We start from the raw sequence: 14,397 nt of genomic DNA on the forward strand, positions 1-14,397 counted from the left end.
TCTGTCTTTGTCTCTCTCTCTGTCTCTCTCTCTCTGTCTCTGTCTCTCTGTCTCTGTCTCTCTGTCTCTCTCTCTCTGTCTCTCTCTCTCTCTGTCTCTCTGTCTCTGTCTCTCTCTCTCTCTCTGTCTCTCTGTCTCTCTCTCTCTCTAATATGAGGGCAATCTGAAATACAGGGTTATGAGGAGAGATGGTGGAGTGGTAGAATGTAAGCTCCTTAAAGGAATGGATGGTTTTTCTATTTGTTTCTGTTTCTCTAGGAGCAGCACAGTGGCTCTTCACATAGTAAAAATTTATTAAATGCTTTTTTGGATTATAATTGATTGCATTAAATAGGAATTAGGAGTACACATTATTGTCAAATAAGCTAGATCATATCATACACCACTGCTCCTGGTGCTTTTCTACAGTTGTTTTGAGACTGGAGATAATCTCAATAGACCTGGATTATATCTGATGGGATTACTATAAGAAACTAGCCATATCTGGCAGAGATGGGAATATAGAGGGATGCATTAAATCAAGATGAGCAAATCCCAGCATCAATAAAGCTCTGACCCTACTGACTTCAGTCTCTGAAAGAACTTTGTCATAAATACAATTATGCTTGGATCACTTGCCCCCCTAGTTTACAAAGCTCTTTCTGTACCTCAAAAAGTCGTTGATCAGCGTCATCAAAAGGTTTCCCATCGAGTCTGTTTAAGACTTGAGCAACTCCTGTTGAAAGATTTCACATCATATTATCAAACACAGAAAGCCAAGATCGCCAAAATACATAGCAGGGATCTAGTCCATGTCTATTCTGAGACTTTGGAACATACACAAATGCTTCATTTAAATTCTGCCCACATGGGCTTAGAAAGAAGGAATTTAGAGAGTCAAATGATCCCATTGAGGCTTCTGGAGCAGTGGTTTTCAAACTGAGCTCCACTGAAGTTTAAGGAGACATAAAATATCCTTAGGGCTCCCTGAACACATGCCATGGGGATCTATAAGCCCAAGAACTCCTTACAACATGGTTGGTTTTTGTGTAAATATACTCAAGGGCAAAAATAAAGACCTACAACAAAAGTCTGATATACTGCTGTTAACCTAGGAGGCAAGAGTTAGCCCAGGGAGGTGCTAGAGCTCTAACATGCTTACATTTTCAATGTGAGCATTTAAACCTAAGTTATAGCACTCACTATAAATCAAGACTTCATTTATTGTTTTATTGATTGTCCATACTTAAGATTAAGTATTAATAATGCAGAATTAAACTCAAAAATTCTTGTATGTTTATTTCTTTTCCCAAGTGAGTTAAACATTTACTAGAATACCCCCATATTGCTTTATAAACAATGTTTAAGTTTAGGAGTGTAGTACGAGGCCCAGAGAATGAAGTCATTACAAAACTGTAGAAATGGTGACTAGAGGCTAATAAAAACGATGATGATGATGACTGTATTTATATGTCACTTTAAGGCTTGCAGTGTGCTTTCTCATACTCATATTTATATCTCATACTACCCTAAATTAATCCTAATCTCCAACACCATTATTGTAAGGCAATGTTGCAGTCCCCACTACCATTTGATTTAGATTTATGTCTGCTCCCTTATCTGCACGTTCACCCCCGGTACCATACCAAGTGTTCCAGGACATGAGAAATAATACAGGAGAGTGCCATAAACCTACAAGGAAGGAAATCGCAGAACCCTGGCCCTCTACAAAACTAAGGCAGAGTTCAGTAGACAAATAGCCTCTACTTCTAGTGATCCACAAGAATGAATTTATCTCCCATATTACTGAATTTACGATCAGAAAGTGGTTTCTTATTGTTTGATTCTTTGTGACCTATTTGGGGTTTTCTTGGAAAAGACACTGGAGTGGTTTGCCATTTACTTATCCAACTCATTTTACAGATGAGGAAACCAAGGCAACCAGGATTAAGTGATTTACCCACAGTTACACAGCTAGGAAGTGTCTGAGGCCAGATTTGAACTCAGAAAGATAAGTCTTCCTGACTCCAGGCCTGGCATTCTATCCATCGTTCCACTTAGCTGCAGAAAGTGACTTATACTTTTAAAAATGTTAAGTCCATGGAATATTGCTTGGAACTGGTAGGTTAAATGAAAAACTTAGGCATCTCACATTTAAGTAAACCACAGCCCCAATTTAGAAATAATTACAGATATATTATTGATTTAAAATGATGTGATCTCACAACATAGGAAAAAATTACTTGGTTATTTGTCTTGGTTCAGTTTGCTACAGTTTTAGCTGTCATTCTGTTACCTGTCAACATATTTAGCTGTCTGAAATGGTCTTGCTCAGTGTTTTATATTAGGAACTGTGATTCCTAACTCTTCCACTTTCCTCTCGCCTTGGTATTCATCTTTTCTCATACAATTGATGCACTCACAGTATTGAGATACTTGATTCTTTTGAATAAATGAATGAAAAAAATCATTTCCAAATTTAGTTCTAAGCACTAATTAGAAGAATATGGAATTCCATTGCCAAACACCAGTCAGTCCTCTGGAGCTTAATGAGGAAATCTTCTAGAAATTTCCTAGAGGAAAACAGCTGCCCAGTGAAAGAGACTTATACAGTTAGAAATTAGGGTTGTTGTTTTTTTCTTTTTTGAAGGGGGGACAGCAGGGCAATTGGGTTTGCAACTTGCCCAAGGTCACACGGCTAGTAAGTGTTAAGTGTCTGAGGCTGTATTTGAACTCAGGTCCTCCTGCTTCCAGAGCCGGTGCTCTATTCACTGAGTCACCTAGCTGCCCCCAAATTAGGAATTTTTAAAAAGAAAAATCCATATTACTCCAAGAGAAAATTATCTCCCTTAAGAATCTTAGTGCTTTTTTGTTCAGTTTTAGTCCCTGTACCATCACTAGGCTTCCCAGGCTCGGTGATTTCTCAGATGAGATGAGGTTACAGATGAGATTTCTTTTGACAAAAGCCTAAATGCTTGCTGGTGTAGAGCTAATTTAGCATGTCTCTTATTTCTCTGCATTTAAAGTAAATGAAGAATTTCTTCTTTGCACTCAATAAATATTTACTGATGAATGAATGGACAAATACTTAATTTCCTCCGAAAGAAGCATGAAGTCCTTACATGGAGTCTGAATGAAAATGTGGGATGGGCTGACTCAGACTGATGAATTCTGGAGCTCAAAAAGGGAAGAAATAACAATACCAACCAACTTTAATGGAAGAATACTTGATTCCAGAGCAATATTTATCTTACTTATGTCAGTATCTTACCAATTATTTGGTGATTGCTGTTCCAAATAGGGACACAGAGCACAGATCTTATATGAAAGCCAGATATCTGGTCAGCCTAGGATAAAAAAATTTCAGAAGTGTTAAAATATATATTAATTATTCATTACTGCTTTATAATCCCAGTTACAATTTCCAGTAACAAGTCTCCTGAGATTAAATATAAATACTAAAATAAATTAATCTTAAATTAAACACCATATTTAAATCAATTTTTAAAAATACACATATACCCAACTATCTATTTTCAACTCTGCCTTTCCAAAGTCCTCAAGCTGAATTTTAAGTGCCACCTCCTTCTGCAGTTGTCGGTGTGATTTCTCTACTCAAATTGCATTATATTTGTTTATATATACATATGTGTATGTGTATTTATATAAGTACATATAAATGTATTAAAATATAAATAAATTATAGAATAGAAATAAATCGATTGATGTATACATATGTAAACACACACATACACACACAACTTGCTTGCCAAGCAGAAGGATATGGTGTGCAAGGACAACAGCAGTTTTGAATATAGATTCATTGTAAATGATTAACACCACAAAAATGAAATTGATTATATTCTAATGGCCAGGAAGTTGTTACTGATATAGGAGTGATCCCTGAATCATCTGTCTCTGTATAAATGTTTGTAAGGTCATTGTAGTTGATGTCCTTGTTACAAATGAGTAAACCAAACTTTAAAGACCTATAGTATTGATTATTATTACTAACAGGTTAGACAATAAAACTAGAATTGCTACAGATGGTACCCTTCTCCTGAATGTTAATTAACATGACCAAGAACCTTCTGGAATCTTTGCTCCATTAACTCTTTACCTATTTTACAATTTCACCCCAAGTTAGCTGCACAAGCAGCTAGGTGGCTCAGTGGATACACTGCTGGGCCTGGAGTTAGGAAGATTTGTGTTCCTGAGTTCAAATCTGGCCTCAGATACTCACTAGCTGTGTGACCCTGAGTAAATCACTTAGCCCTGTTTGCCTCAGTTTCTTCATCTGTAAAATGAACTGGAGAAGGAAATGGCAAACCACTCCAGTATCTTTTCCAAGAAAACCCCAAATAGGTCACAAAGAATCAAACAACAAAAAGTCACTTTCTGATGGTAAGTTCAGTGCTATGGGAGATAAATTCATTCTTATGGATCATGGGGTCATGAAGATTTGGATGTGACTGAAAATGACTCAACAACAAAGTCTAGGCTAGTAGCATTTACAACATGTGACTGATAAATGAAGATGCCTGAAGAGTCTGGTATAGGGACAAGGGGAAAAGGACTAGATTGGTGATTTCATTGATAGAAGGAACTCCCAGGTAAGTAAACTCCCCCTGCTGATGCAGGCTAGCCCTTTCTCTATAACTTAGTCTTCCAGAGATGCTTGGAGCACGAAGACGTTAAGTGACTTTCCAGGGGTCATATAGATAGTATGGTCAGAAGCAGGGCTTGAACCCAGGTCTTCGTGTGTTATAGGCTAGCTGTCTAGTTACTATGCCATGCAATCTTATCATAAAAGTTCACCTATCTAAAAGTCTTCTGTTTGTCAACCTCACAAAAATGGAAGATGGATTAGAACCATGAATGAAAAAAGGAGCAACCAAATACTTGTGCACTAATTAAAGCTCACAAGAGAGTATTTTAGGCAATTCTGAGCATAGAGATAGAGAGGTATATGTCAGGAAGACCTGAGTTCAACTTTGACCTCAGATAATTACTAGCTGTGTGTGACCCTGGGCAAGTCTTTTATCCTTTGCCTCTGTTTCTTCATTTGTAAAATGGGGGTAATAATAGCACCCACCTCTCAGAGTTGTTGTGACAAGATAATGTTTGTAAAAGGGTCTTCATGGAAACATGGTTAACATAAATGTTAGTTATTGTTATTATGTTAGCTATATATATGTATATATATGTAGTTATTATGTTAGCTACAAGGTAGATTACCTAATTTCTTAGCCCACAGTAGATGAGAATTAAGACATTGAACAGGTTTACTAATTGCCTTGCATATACTATCTCAGTTTGGTCTTTATGATAACCCTATGAGGTATACTGAGACTTAAAAGCATTCTATTATATTATACAAGCATTCTTCCCACTATTTAATATGTCAGGCACATAGATAATAGCAAGAAGTGACTCTTCATAGATTAATAGCAAGAGAGGAGAGAAATGACTTAAGGAGAAAGTACAGGAATTAAAAGTGATAGTGATCCAGGATCAGGTTGTGTACTTACAAATAATCCCACAAAATTCAATAGTTCTCTAAGGCTGCCAAAGCATAATAATTGATGCTCAAGACAACAATTCTAAATCATCAAGAAAAAGTTAAAAATAAGCGAAACGTATGCTGTTTAAGAAGCAGAGAAAGGTCTAATACTAAAAGGAAGTTTTGGTGTTTAAAGAGTTAAATTGTCAGCTATGTGAAAAAAATAGGTAAATACCACATTAAAAAAAAGCTGTACATAGACAAAATTTTACTTCACCCTAATCAAACAGATAAATTAGATCTTTAAAAGCCTCAATTTTTTGATGAAAGAATCACATGTCTGAAATGACAGAATATAAGCTCCTTGAAGGCAGCAACTGTTTCATTCTTATCTTGGAATTGCAATATGCTAAATAAATATTCATTGATCAAAATTAGCCGTATTCTGAACAGCCTTGTCTTAACTCCTGATTCTAAGATGAAGCTCTAATTAAAATTTCAAGCATCTGTCACAGGATAGGGGATGTAAGTAGGGCAATCAGTCAGCAAGCATCTATTAATCCCTACTATGTGCCAGGTACTTTGCTAAGTGCTGTGGATACAAAGAAAGTTAAAAGACAGTCTCTTTTCTTAGGGAGGTCATAGCCTAAGGGATAGGGAAGAGTGAGCAATAAGACCTTCCTGTAGGCCCCCCCCCCCCAAATCAAACCAAGTAAGTTACCATAAACCTTGCCTCTGCACAACGCTAACTCTATTATTAGTTGCTGGCTTTTTTCTTTCCCCTGTTCCTTTCCTGGATTTTTCCTCTTTATAGCATTAATGCAGAAGTTCAGTATGTTCAGTTGTCTGATCCTATACTTGGTTGAGGAAGGTTGGGAAAACCCCAAATTTGTACCTGGCTGCTTCAGAAATTTCTTCCACCATGACACAAATGGAAGGAAATATAAAATTAAGCAAAAGGAATATGCTGACTTGGAGAGTCATTCAGTGATGTTTGTTTTGGATTTTTGGATCCCTTTAGAGATCCTTTTTTGTATCTTACATCAAAGGTAAGGCCAAAGGACTTTTAAACATAAGAGTCCTAGAGGGCAAGTAATTTTCAGGAGTTCCATCAATGAGTTTCATGATACTTACAAGAAAGACTAAATGATTATCATATCTTGAAGGTTCTCATGCATAGAGAACTTCATGCCTTCAAGAACTCACCAAACTTGCCCAATGCAAATGGCATCTGCATGCAACTGCAACATATATACATGTTTTTGTGAAGGGGAAAAGCCACATCTGGCACTTTTGGTCTCCAAGGTAAGCAGTATGAAATGTCCTTAATTCAAATTTTTAATTCATGATGTCAAAGCAACCCCATCAATAATTAAGAAAAAATTTGGTTTATTGAAAATTTTGTTACTGTACTAGCCCCATGAGAGGAGTTAGTGCTACTATGGAGGTGATGAATTCATTTCTTGCTTGTTGCTTAAATAGTGCTAAATTTTTGGACTCTTTAAACTTCAATCTCTTGGGACAAATGCTTGATTTCTACTCTTTGATTAAGGCCTAGGCATCTAGGTGGTGCAATGGATAGAATGCCAAGCCTAGAGTCATGAAGACTCATCTTCCAGAATTCAAATCTTGCCTCACACACATACTAGCTGTGTGACCCTGGATAAGTCACTTAATCCTGCTTGCCTCAGTCTTCATCTGCTGGAGAAGGAAATGGCAAGCCACTCCAATATCTTTGCCATGAAAACCCCAAATGAGGTCATGTAGAGTCAGACTCGATTGAAATGACTGAACAACAAAATTAAGGCTTAGTCGACAGCAAACAATTGGTTGGAATAAAATTGAAAATGGCTAGCAAGATAAATCTTCTAGATCTAGGGTTCTTGTATCTTGAACCTCTATGACAGCCTTGTGAAAGTTATATAACTTTTCTCAGACTAATGGAAGGAGATGCTATTGTTATTTTTATTATTAGTATCAATAATAAATCTCAGCTAGAGGTTAGTGAAAACAAAGATGTATGTTCTTTTCTTCCTATCCAAGTTCATGGACTGCTTGCAATCTATCTGCCAACACCGTGGGAGTCTATGAACTCCAGGTTAAGAACCCCTGTTCTAGACAAAGGCAATGGGCAATCCTGACATACACAAGAAGATGAAATAATTCATATTATAACATGGTGGAAGGAGCTTGATATTTGGAGGAAGAAGGCCTTCATTTAATCAGGGCTCTTCTACTTAGCTGTAAGGTAATTTTACACAAATCATTTAACCTTTCAATGTCTTTATTTGTAAAATGTGGATAATAATAATTATCATATCTCCTCAATGGGTTAAGAGGATCAAAGATGATAATGTATGTAAAATTCTTTTAAAGCACCATATAAATGTGAGATATTATTAATATTGACATACATATAGGTGAATAGGATATATTTAAAAGGCCTTAAATGTTTATGTGATCAAATGAGATAACACATATAAAATGCTTTTCAAACTTCACAGTACTATATAAATGCTAGCTATCAATATCATTATTATTGTCTCCAATTTTTAGCCTCTATTCCTTTCCTATTCATGGCAACATATCATCTCTAGAGTTCATATATGAATAAAGGAGTCACAGTCCTTGTCCTCAAGAGATGTGCCTTCTCAAGGGGAAACACTAAAATGATACACAAATTCAATCAAATACCTACATTCAGCATCTATACTTTAGTCAATCTGAAATGCATGGCTTCATCTGGATAGATACTCTCACTGCTGACTCAGATGGCAAGCCCTTCCCTCTGCTCCTTAGTAGATGGACTCATTAGTTATCATGGCCAAAAAAATTCAACCCCTGTTAGCTAAGTTTCTGGTGAAAAGCCTCGACACACTTAATCAAGTCCATCTTCATTTCACAGACACACACTATTGAAAGAGCAGAACTTGCCAGAACTGGGGGGGGGGGGGTCTATGGGTATAGTTTGCCAGGACTTGGGAGTCACCCTCACACTATGATGAGGCACTCAGTACAGGACTTTAATGGAGGCTGGCCACCACAAATATTTTCTAATGAACTATGTTTTAATAAGTACTTTTCCCACCCAGATCTGATAGTTTTTTTCTATCCAAAATGTGAAGTAAAAACTATAAGACCTTTAAAAAAAACTATAAGACCTTTTAGCCATGTTCTGCATAATTTTTTTCAGGTACTTTGACAGAAGCTCAAGAGATCTCATACCAGGGCAAAGGCATGATGCCTTTGTATTTCCAGCACCAAGGACAGTGCTTTGCACACAGCAGTGTCTGCTTATAGAACTGAATTGAAGCTAAAACCAAGACTGTGGCTGAGAGGAAGAAAAGGGGTTTTGTTCTAAAGGAACTTTGTTGATGTCTGATAACCTCCACTGGGCATACCTTTCTGTGAGGACCAGAACTCTTTTAGGCTGTCTGCTCTATTTCCTTAAATTTTCTGATACACTGGGGACCGAATTGGACATAAACTCCCCAAGGTCAGGGACAATAGCCTCCCTGCCTTGCTATATAAAGAAGGCCTGAGGAAAGCTCAAAACCCGAGTCACCCTATTATAGTAAGACAAGCAATAATAATAATAATAATAATAATAATAATAATAATGGTAATAATAATAATAGCTAGCATTTGTACAGAGATTTAAGATTTATAAACTGCTTTACAGATCTCATTTGATCCTCACAACAACCCTGTGAAGAAGGTGCTATTATTGCTCCCATTTGTTAGATAAGCATACTGAGGCAGATGGAGGCTAAGTGACTTGTCCAGAGGCACACAGTTGGTAAGTGTCTGAGGCTAGATTTGAACTTGGGTCTACCTGACACTAGGTCCAGTGTTTTGCCCACACCAAGTTGCCTCCAGTAACAAGCAAAAATCCTTTTCCTGACAACAGGGAGTTTGAATATCGACCATCTACCAAATTCTTCAGCAGTCTTTCCTTACTTCCCATTCCCCACCTATTAGCATGAATCAACATTTGGTCCCAAGGTCTCTTTGCTCCCTTCCCCCAGTGCTTGGTCTTGCTAGACTCAGATACTCACCTTATAAAATCCCACCAAGCATCTCTGGAGTTGGGTTCCAAACACTTATGATCAGTTTCCACCATGACTGTCCTTCATTTTGTAATGAGTATGTCCCCTCAATAAAGCTGACTTGCTTTCCTGTCCTTTTATCTGCTTTGTATTTCCTTGAACTAGATCTTGCTATTATGAGCCTTCCTAAACCAATATCATGATATTATTCCACTTTTACATTTGTATTCTTGGTACTGAGGCTAGTGACTCACACCTGGCATACATTAATGAGAGTCAAAAGGAGATAGATGAAAACAATTGTCCTGCTACAGGACCAGTTTGGTAGTAGATGCCATAAGCATAATTCCAAGATTTTCTTCATCAGCATTCTGCTAGCTTGGCCAGCTGGAGTGGAAGAGAAAGATGCTGGAAATTATCCATTGTTAGGGGTTGATAGGATAGGAGAGAGAGATTAACTGTCTATTGTTCTTGCTAACTAATGAATCCTTACACAGATCAGGGAGGTCAGTTTTATATTATTCCCAATTTACAAGTAGGGAACACAGGAAGACAAGAAGTTTTCCCAGGAGTGCTGAGACCTAGAATTTTGAAACATCTGAGCAGTATCCCTGAGTATTTAGTCAGAGTGCCTTACATTTTGCCACTGATGAGCAACAACAGGGTTATGATAGCCAGGAAAAATTATAGGCACATATCCCAGACACAGATGAGGAGAGAAATCAAACATCCTCAGATAAACTTAACACAGTTCCAAAAGGTGCCATATATCTCCAGGCAAGCTCTTCCCCTGGAGATTATTTTCAGCCAGTCATCTGAAAGACTGTTCTTCTCTAAGAGGAAAAAGCAATTTACTTTTCAGTTGCATTAGCCTTCTTTCTTGAATGATTATATAGTATTTTAACTTGTGAAGTCACTTGAAGAACTTAACACTATATCTCCCATTTCATATCATCTTAAAAGGAAATATAGAAGGATAAGGTGGGCTTGGTCTTTTGATTGAGGACTTTGTTTCTGTAGATCAATTTAGGCCCTGAATACACTGAGGGTTGACAGCTGTCACTCTGGTGAAGTGTGTTGGAAGGACTCCCCAGATATTAGAGGGAAATATTATGCTGACAAATTGTTTCCCTTGTTCAGTAATGAGCCATTTTGACAAGAACTCTTTCCCGTCACTGTCCTACAACATGGCAATTAGAGACAAATTTTTCACTAGGAAAAACTCTCTCACAACCAAGTATACTTCCTCAAATGCTTTTTATCTTAAATCAAAGAGTAGTATACACAAATAAGCACAAAAAATCATTTGGGAATTCTGAGTTGTAATGAACTATGCCTACCAGATGTCTGCACTAAGTTGAGCATTTATATGGTGAATCTCTAGTTGCAAGGGCCACCAGTTTGCCTACAGAGGAATGAAAAGGACCATGCTAGACATGGAACAGATAAAATTACTCATAATCATTAATAGTGAGTTTGGAATATTAGTATGCTCTATGTCTCCAGCCTGGGAGAGATAGGGAGACCCATTTTTTTTAATCAAATGCTTTACTAACTTCTAGTTTACATCATTCATTTCTGCAAGATTTTGAGTTACAAATATTCTCCCTGTTTTTCCCCTACCCACCACCCCAAAATAGCAATCCCACTGCATATCCCCTCCTCCAATCTGCTCTCTTCCATATCTTCTCCCATACCCCCTCTGACTTTCCAGTAGGGTACAGTGGATCTCTATGCCCCAGTATCTGTATGTCTTATTTCCCAGTTATATGTAAAGTAATATTAATAATAATAATATGTATTTTAAACATTTGATATTAAAACTTTGAATTCCAGATTCATTTCCTTCCTCCCTTTTCACCCACACTTACTGGGAAGATAAGCAATTCAGTATAGGTTTTACATGCGTAGCTACGCAAAACATTTCCATAGTGGATATATTGTAAAATACTGAATATATTTCCCTCCCTCCTATCCCACTCCCACTTATTCTGTTCTCTACTTTGATCCTGTCTCTTTTCAAAAGTGGGTGCTTCTAGCTTCTGTCCTCCACCAGCCTGCCCTCGCTTCCATCATCCCCCCCTTTCATCCCCTTCCCCCCTACTCTCCTGTAGGGTGAGATACCCTATTTAGTGTGTATGTCATTCCCTCCCTAAGCCAAATTCAATGAGAATAAGGCTGACCCATTCCCTTTTGTCTTCCTGTTCTTCCTCTTCATTGTAACCATTTTCCCTTGCCTCTTCTATATGAGATAGTTTACCCCATTCTGTCTTTCCCCATCTCCTCTCATTATATTTCTCTCTCACCTCTTAATATCAACTTTTAAGTATCATCCCTTCATATTAAATTGGTCCTGTGCCCTCTATCTATGTATACCTGAAAACATATATACACACATTCACATATGTATTCATATGCCCATATACCCTCCTATATAGACATATATGTGTGTGTGTGTGTGTGTGTGTATACACACACACACACACACACATTTTGATTCCCTTCAACTATTCTCATACTGAGAAAAGTTTCATCAGTTACAATGATTGTTTTTCCATGTAGGAATGTAAATAGTTCAACTTTGATAAGTTCCTTATTATTTCTTTTCCCTGTTTACCTTCTCATGCTTCTCTTGCTTCTTGTATCTGAATGTCAAATTTTCTATTTGACTTTGGTTTTTTCATCAAGAATGCTTGAAAGTCCTCTATTTCATTGAATGACCATATTTTCCCCTGAAACATGATATTCAATTTTGCTGGGTAGGTGATTCTCGGTTTTAATCCCAGCTCCTTTGACCTCCAGAATATCATATTCCAAGCCCTTCGATCCCTCAATGTGGAAGCTGCCAGATCCTGTGTTATCCTGATTGTCTTTCCACAATATTCAAATTGTTTCTTCCTGGCTGCTTGTAATATTTTCTCCTTGATCTGGGAATTCTGGAACCTGGCTATAATATTCCTAGGAGTTTTCTTTTTGGAATCTTTTTCAGGACGTGATTGGTGGATTCTTTCAACCTCTATTTTGCCCTCTGGTTCTAAAACATCAGGGCAATTTTCCTTGAGAATTTCTTGAAGAATGATTTCTAGGTTCTTCTTTTGATCATGGCTTCCAGGTAGTCCAATAATTTTTAAATTATCTCTCCTTGATCTATTTTCCAGGACAGTGGTTTTCCCAGTGAAATATTTCACATTGCCTTCTATTGTTTTTAATTTTTTTTGGATCTGTTTAATAGTATCTTGATTTATCATAAAGTCACTAGCTTCCATTTGCTCCAATCTAATTCTGAAGGAATGATTCTCTTCAATGAGCTTTTGAGATTCTTTTCCCACCTGGCAAATTTGGCTTTTTAAGGCATTCTTCTCCTCATTGCCTTTTGAGCTTCTTTTGCCATTTGAGTTAGTCTATTTTTAAGGTGTTATTTTCTTCAGTCATGTTGTTGACTCCCATTTCATAATTTTATTGCATTATTCTCATTTCTCTTCCCAATTTTTCCCCCACTTCTTTTATTTGGTTTTCAAAACCCTTCTTAAGGTCCTCTATGGTCTGTAACCAGCTCATATTTTTCTTGGAAGCTTTTGGTGCAGGAGTTCTGACTTCACTGTCTTTCTCCTGTTCCATGCTTTGATCCTTTTTGTCCCCAAAATAGGAGTGTAAAGTTGGGTTGTTCTGCTTGCTTTGCTTCCCTCATTTGCTCATGTTGCCACTCAATTACTTGACTTTTGCGCTTTTTGCCACAGTAGGACTCTGCTACCAGACAGTTGAGCTTCATCCCAATTGCTGGGGTTTTCTCAGCTGCTGAAGGTATTAGTTGGGTGCCCTCTCTGAAGTCTACACAAGCTCTGGCAAGCTGGTTGCACACCCAGGCCTCCATCCTACACCACAATCCTGATCCAAGCAGATTAAAGCAAGAGTGATTATCCCTCAGACTGGTCCCCCTACAATCTGCAGGCAAGGAGCTGAAGCTGAGGCTGCAGGGCTGCTGCACCTCAGCCATGTCTTGCCCTGGGGGCAAAGGCCCACTGTACTCCCGAACTACTGGATCCTGAAGTCCACACTGCACTGATCTCTCACTTTGTCCTTAGCATCTATGTGTTGATAATTCTGGAAACCACCATAGCTGCTTGTGATCTGAAGTCCCTCAAGCTGGCAGATGGTCAGGCCACCCTGATGCTAAAATCTTGGGCTTATGCAGGGCTGGGCTCAACTTCCAGAGCCCTGCACTTGCCATTTCCTGCTGGCCTGCTGGGCTGTCCTCAGCAGGAGGTTAGCTTTTCTGTGTCATTTTGTGGGTTCTGTAGCTCCAAAGTTTCTTCAGAGTCACCTTTTACATGAACTGGAGGAGGTGGAAGCCACAGCCCTGTAGAAGTCCTGTTTCTACTCCACCATCTTGACTCTGACCCCCCAGGGAGACCCATTATTAAGGGGAAAATAAAGTCAAACTTGAATCCAATTGTATCAGAATTAATAAAACAGTTAATAAAAATATTGGGAAGACTCATAAAGATTCTGCCGAGTCGAGATCATTAATTGTATCATTTGTATCTAGATAATCCTCTTTGAAGATTTTATGAGTCTGAATTTTTAAATATATAGTAGTTCCCAGCATAGAGAAGCCATATAATAAATGCTTGTTATTGAATTCAATTATATCTATAAACATATAAAGATCTTTAAATGTCCCTGTACAACACTTAGTGTATGTGCTTATTGATTGACTGTGATATTAACTAATATCCTATCATATACATATGGACAGCATTGATATGTGGCAGTCAGCATTAGAATGTAAGCTTCTAAAGGACAGGACCAAGTGCTACACTTTAGGAGTTAGAAAAACCTGGATTTGTATCCTGCCTTAAAAATGTG

At 37.8% G+C, this 14,397-nt stretch overlaps 1 protein-coding gene and 1 long non-coding RNA gene across 2 annotated transcripts in view; both read right to left on the reverse strand.

The window, feature by feature from the left end:
• Positions 1-3,314, reverse strand: part of LOC138146539 (uncharacterized) — a 4,702-nt gene extending 1,388 nt beyond the window's left edge. Inside the window, exons 1-2 of the long non-coding RNA XR_011164518.1 lie at positions 3,251-3,314; positions 648-715 (exon numbers count right to left, since the gene is read on the reverse strand). This is a non-coding gene — a long non-coding RNA (uncharacterized lncRNA). The remainder of the gene's footprint in view (positions 1-647; positions 716-3,250) is intronic.
• A 7,569-nt stretch (positions 3,315-10,883) lies between these two features.
• Positions 10,884-14,397, reverse strand: part of LOC138146579 (dual 3',5'-cyclic-AMP and -GMP phosphodiesterase 11A-like) — a 76,497-nt gene continuing 72,983 nt past the window's right edge. Inside the window, exon 5 of the mRNA XM_069068596.1 lies at positions 10,884-10,961. Within this exon, the coding sequence (XP_068924697.1) occupies positions 10,884-10,961 (78 nt within the window). The remainder of the gene's footprint in view (positions 10,962-14,397) is intronic.

Source organism: Petaurus breviceps, unplaced genomic scaffold (assembly GCF_028583685.1).
Source record: "Petaurus breviceps papuanus isolate PSGF00001 unplaced genomic scaffold, PetGlider_PUasm1.0 90763, whole genome shotgun sequence".
NCBI lineage: Eukaryota > Metazoa > Chordata > Mammalia > Diprotodontia > Petauridae > Petaurus > Petaurus breviceps.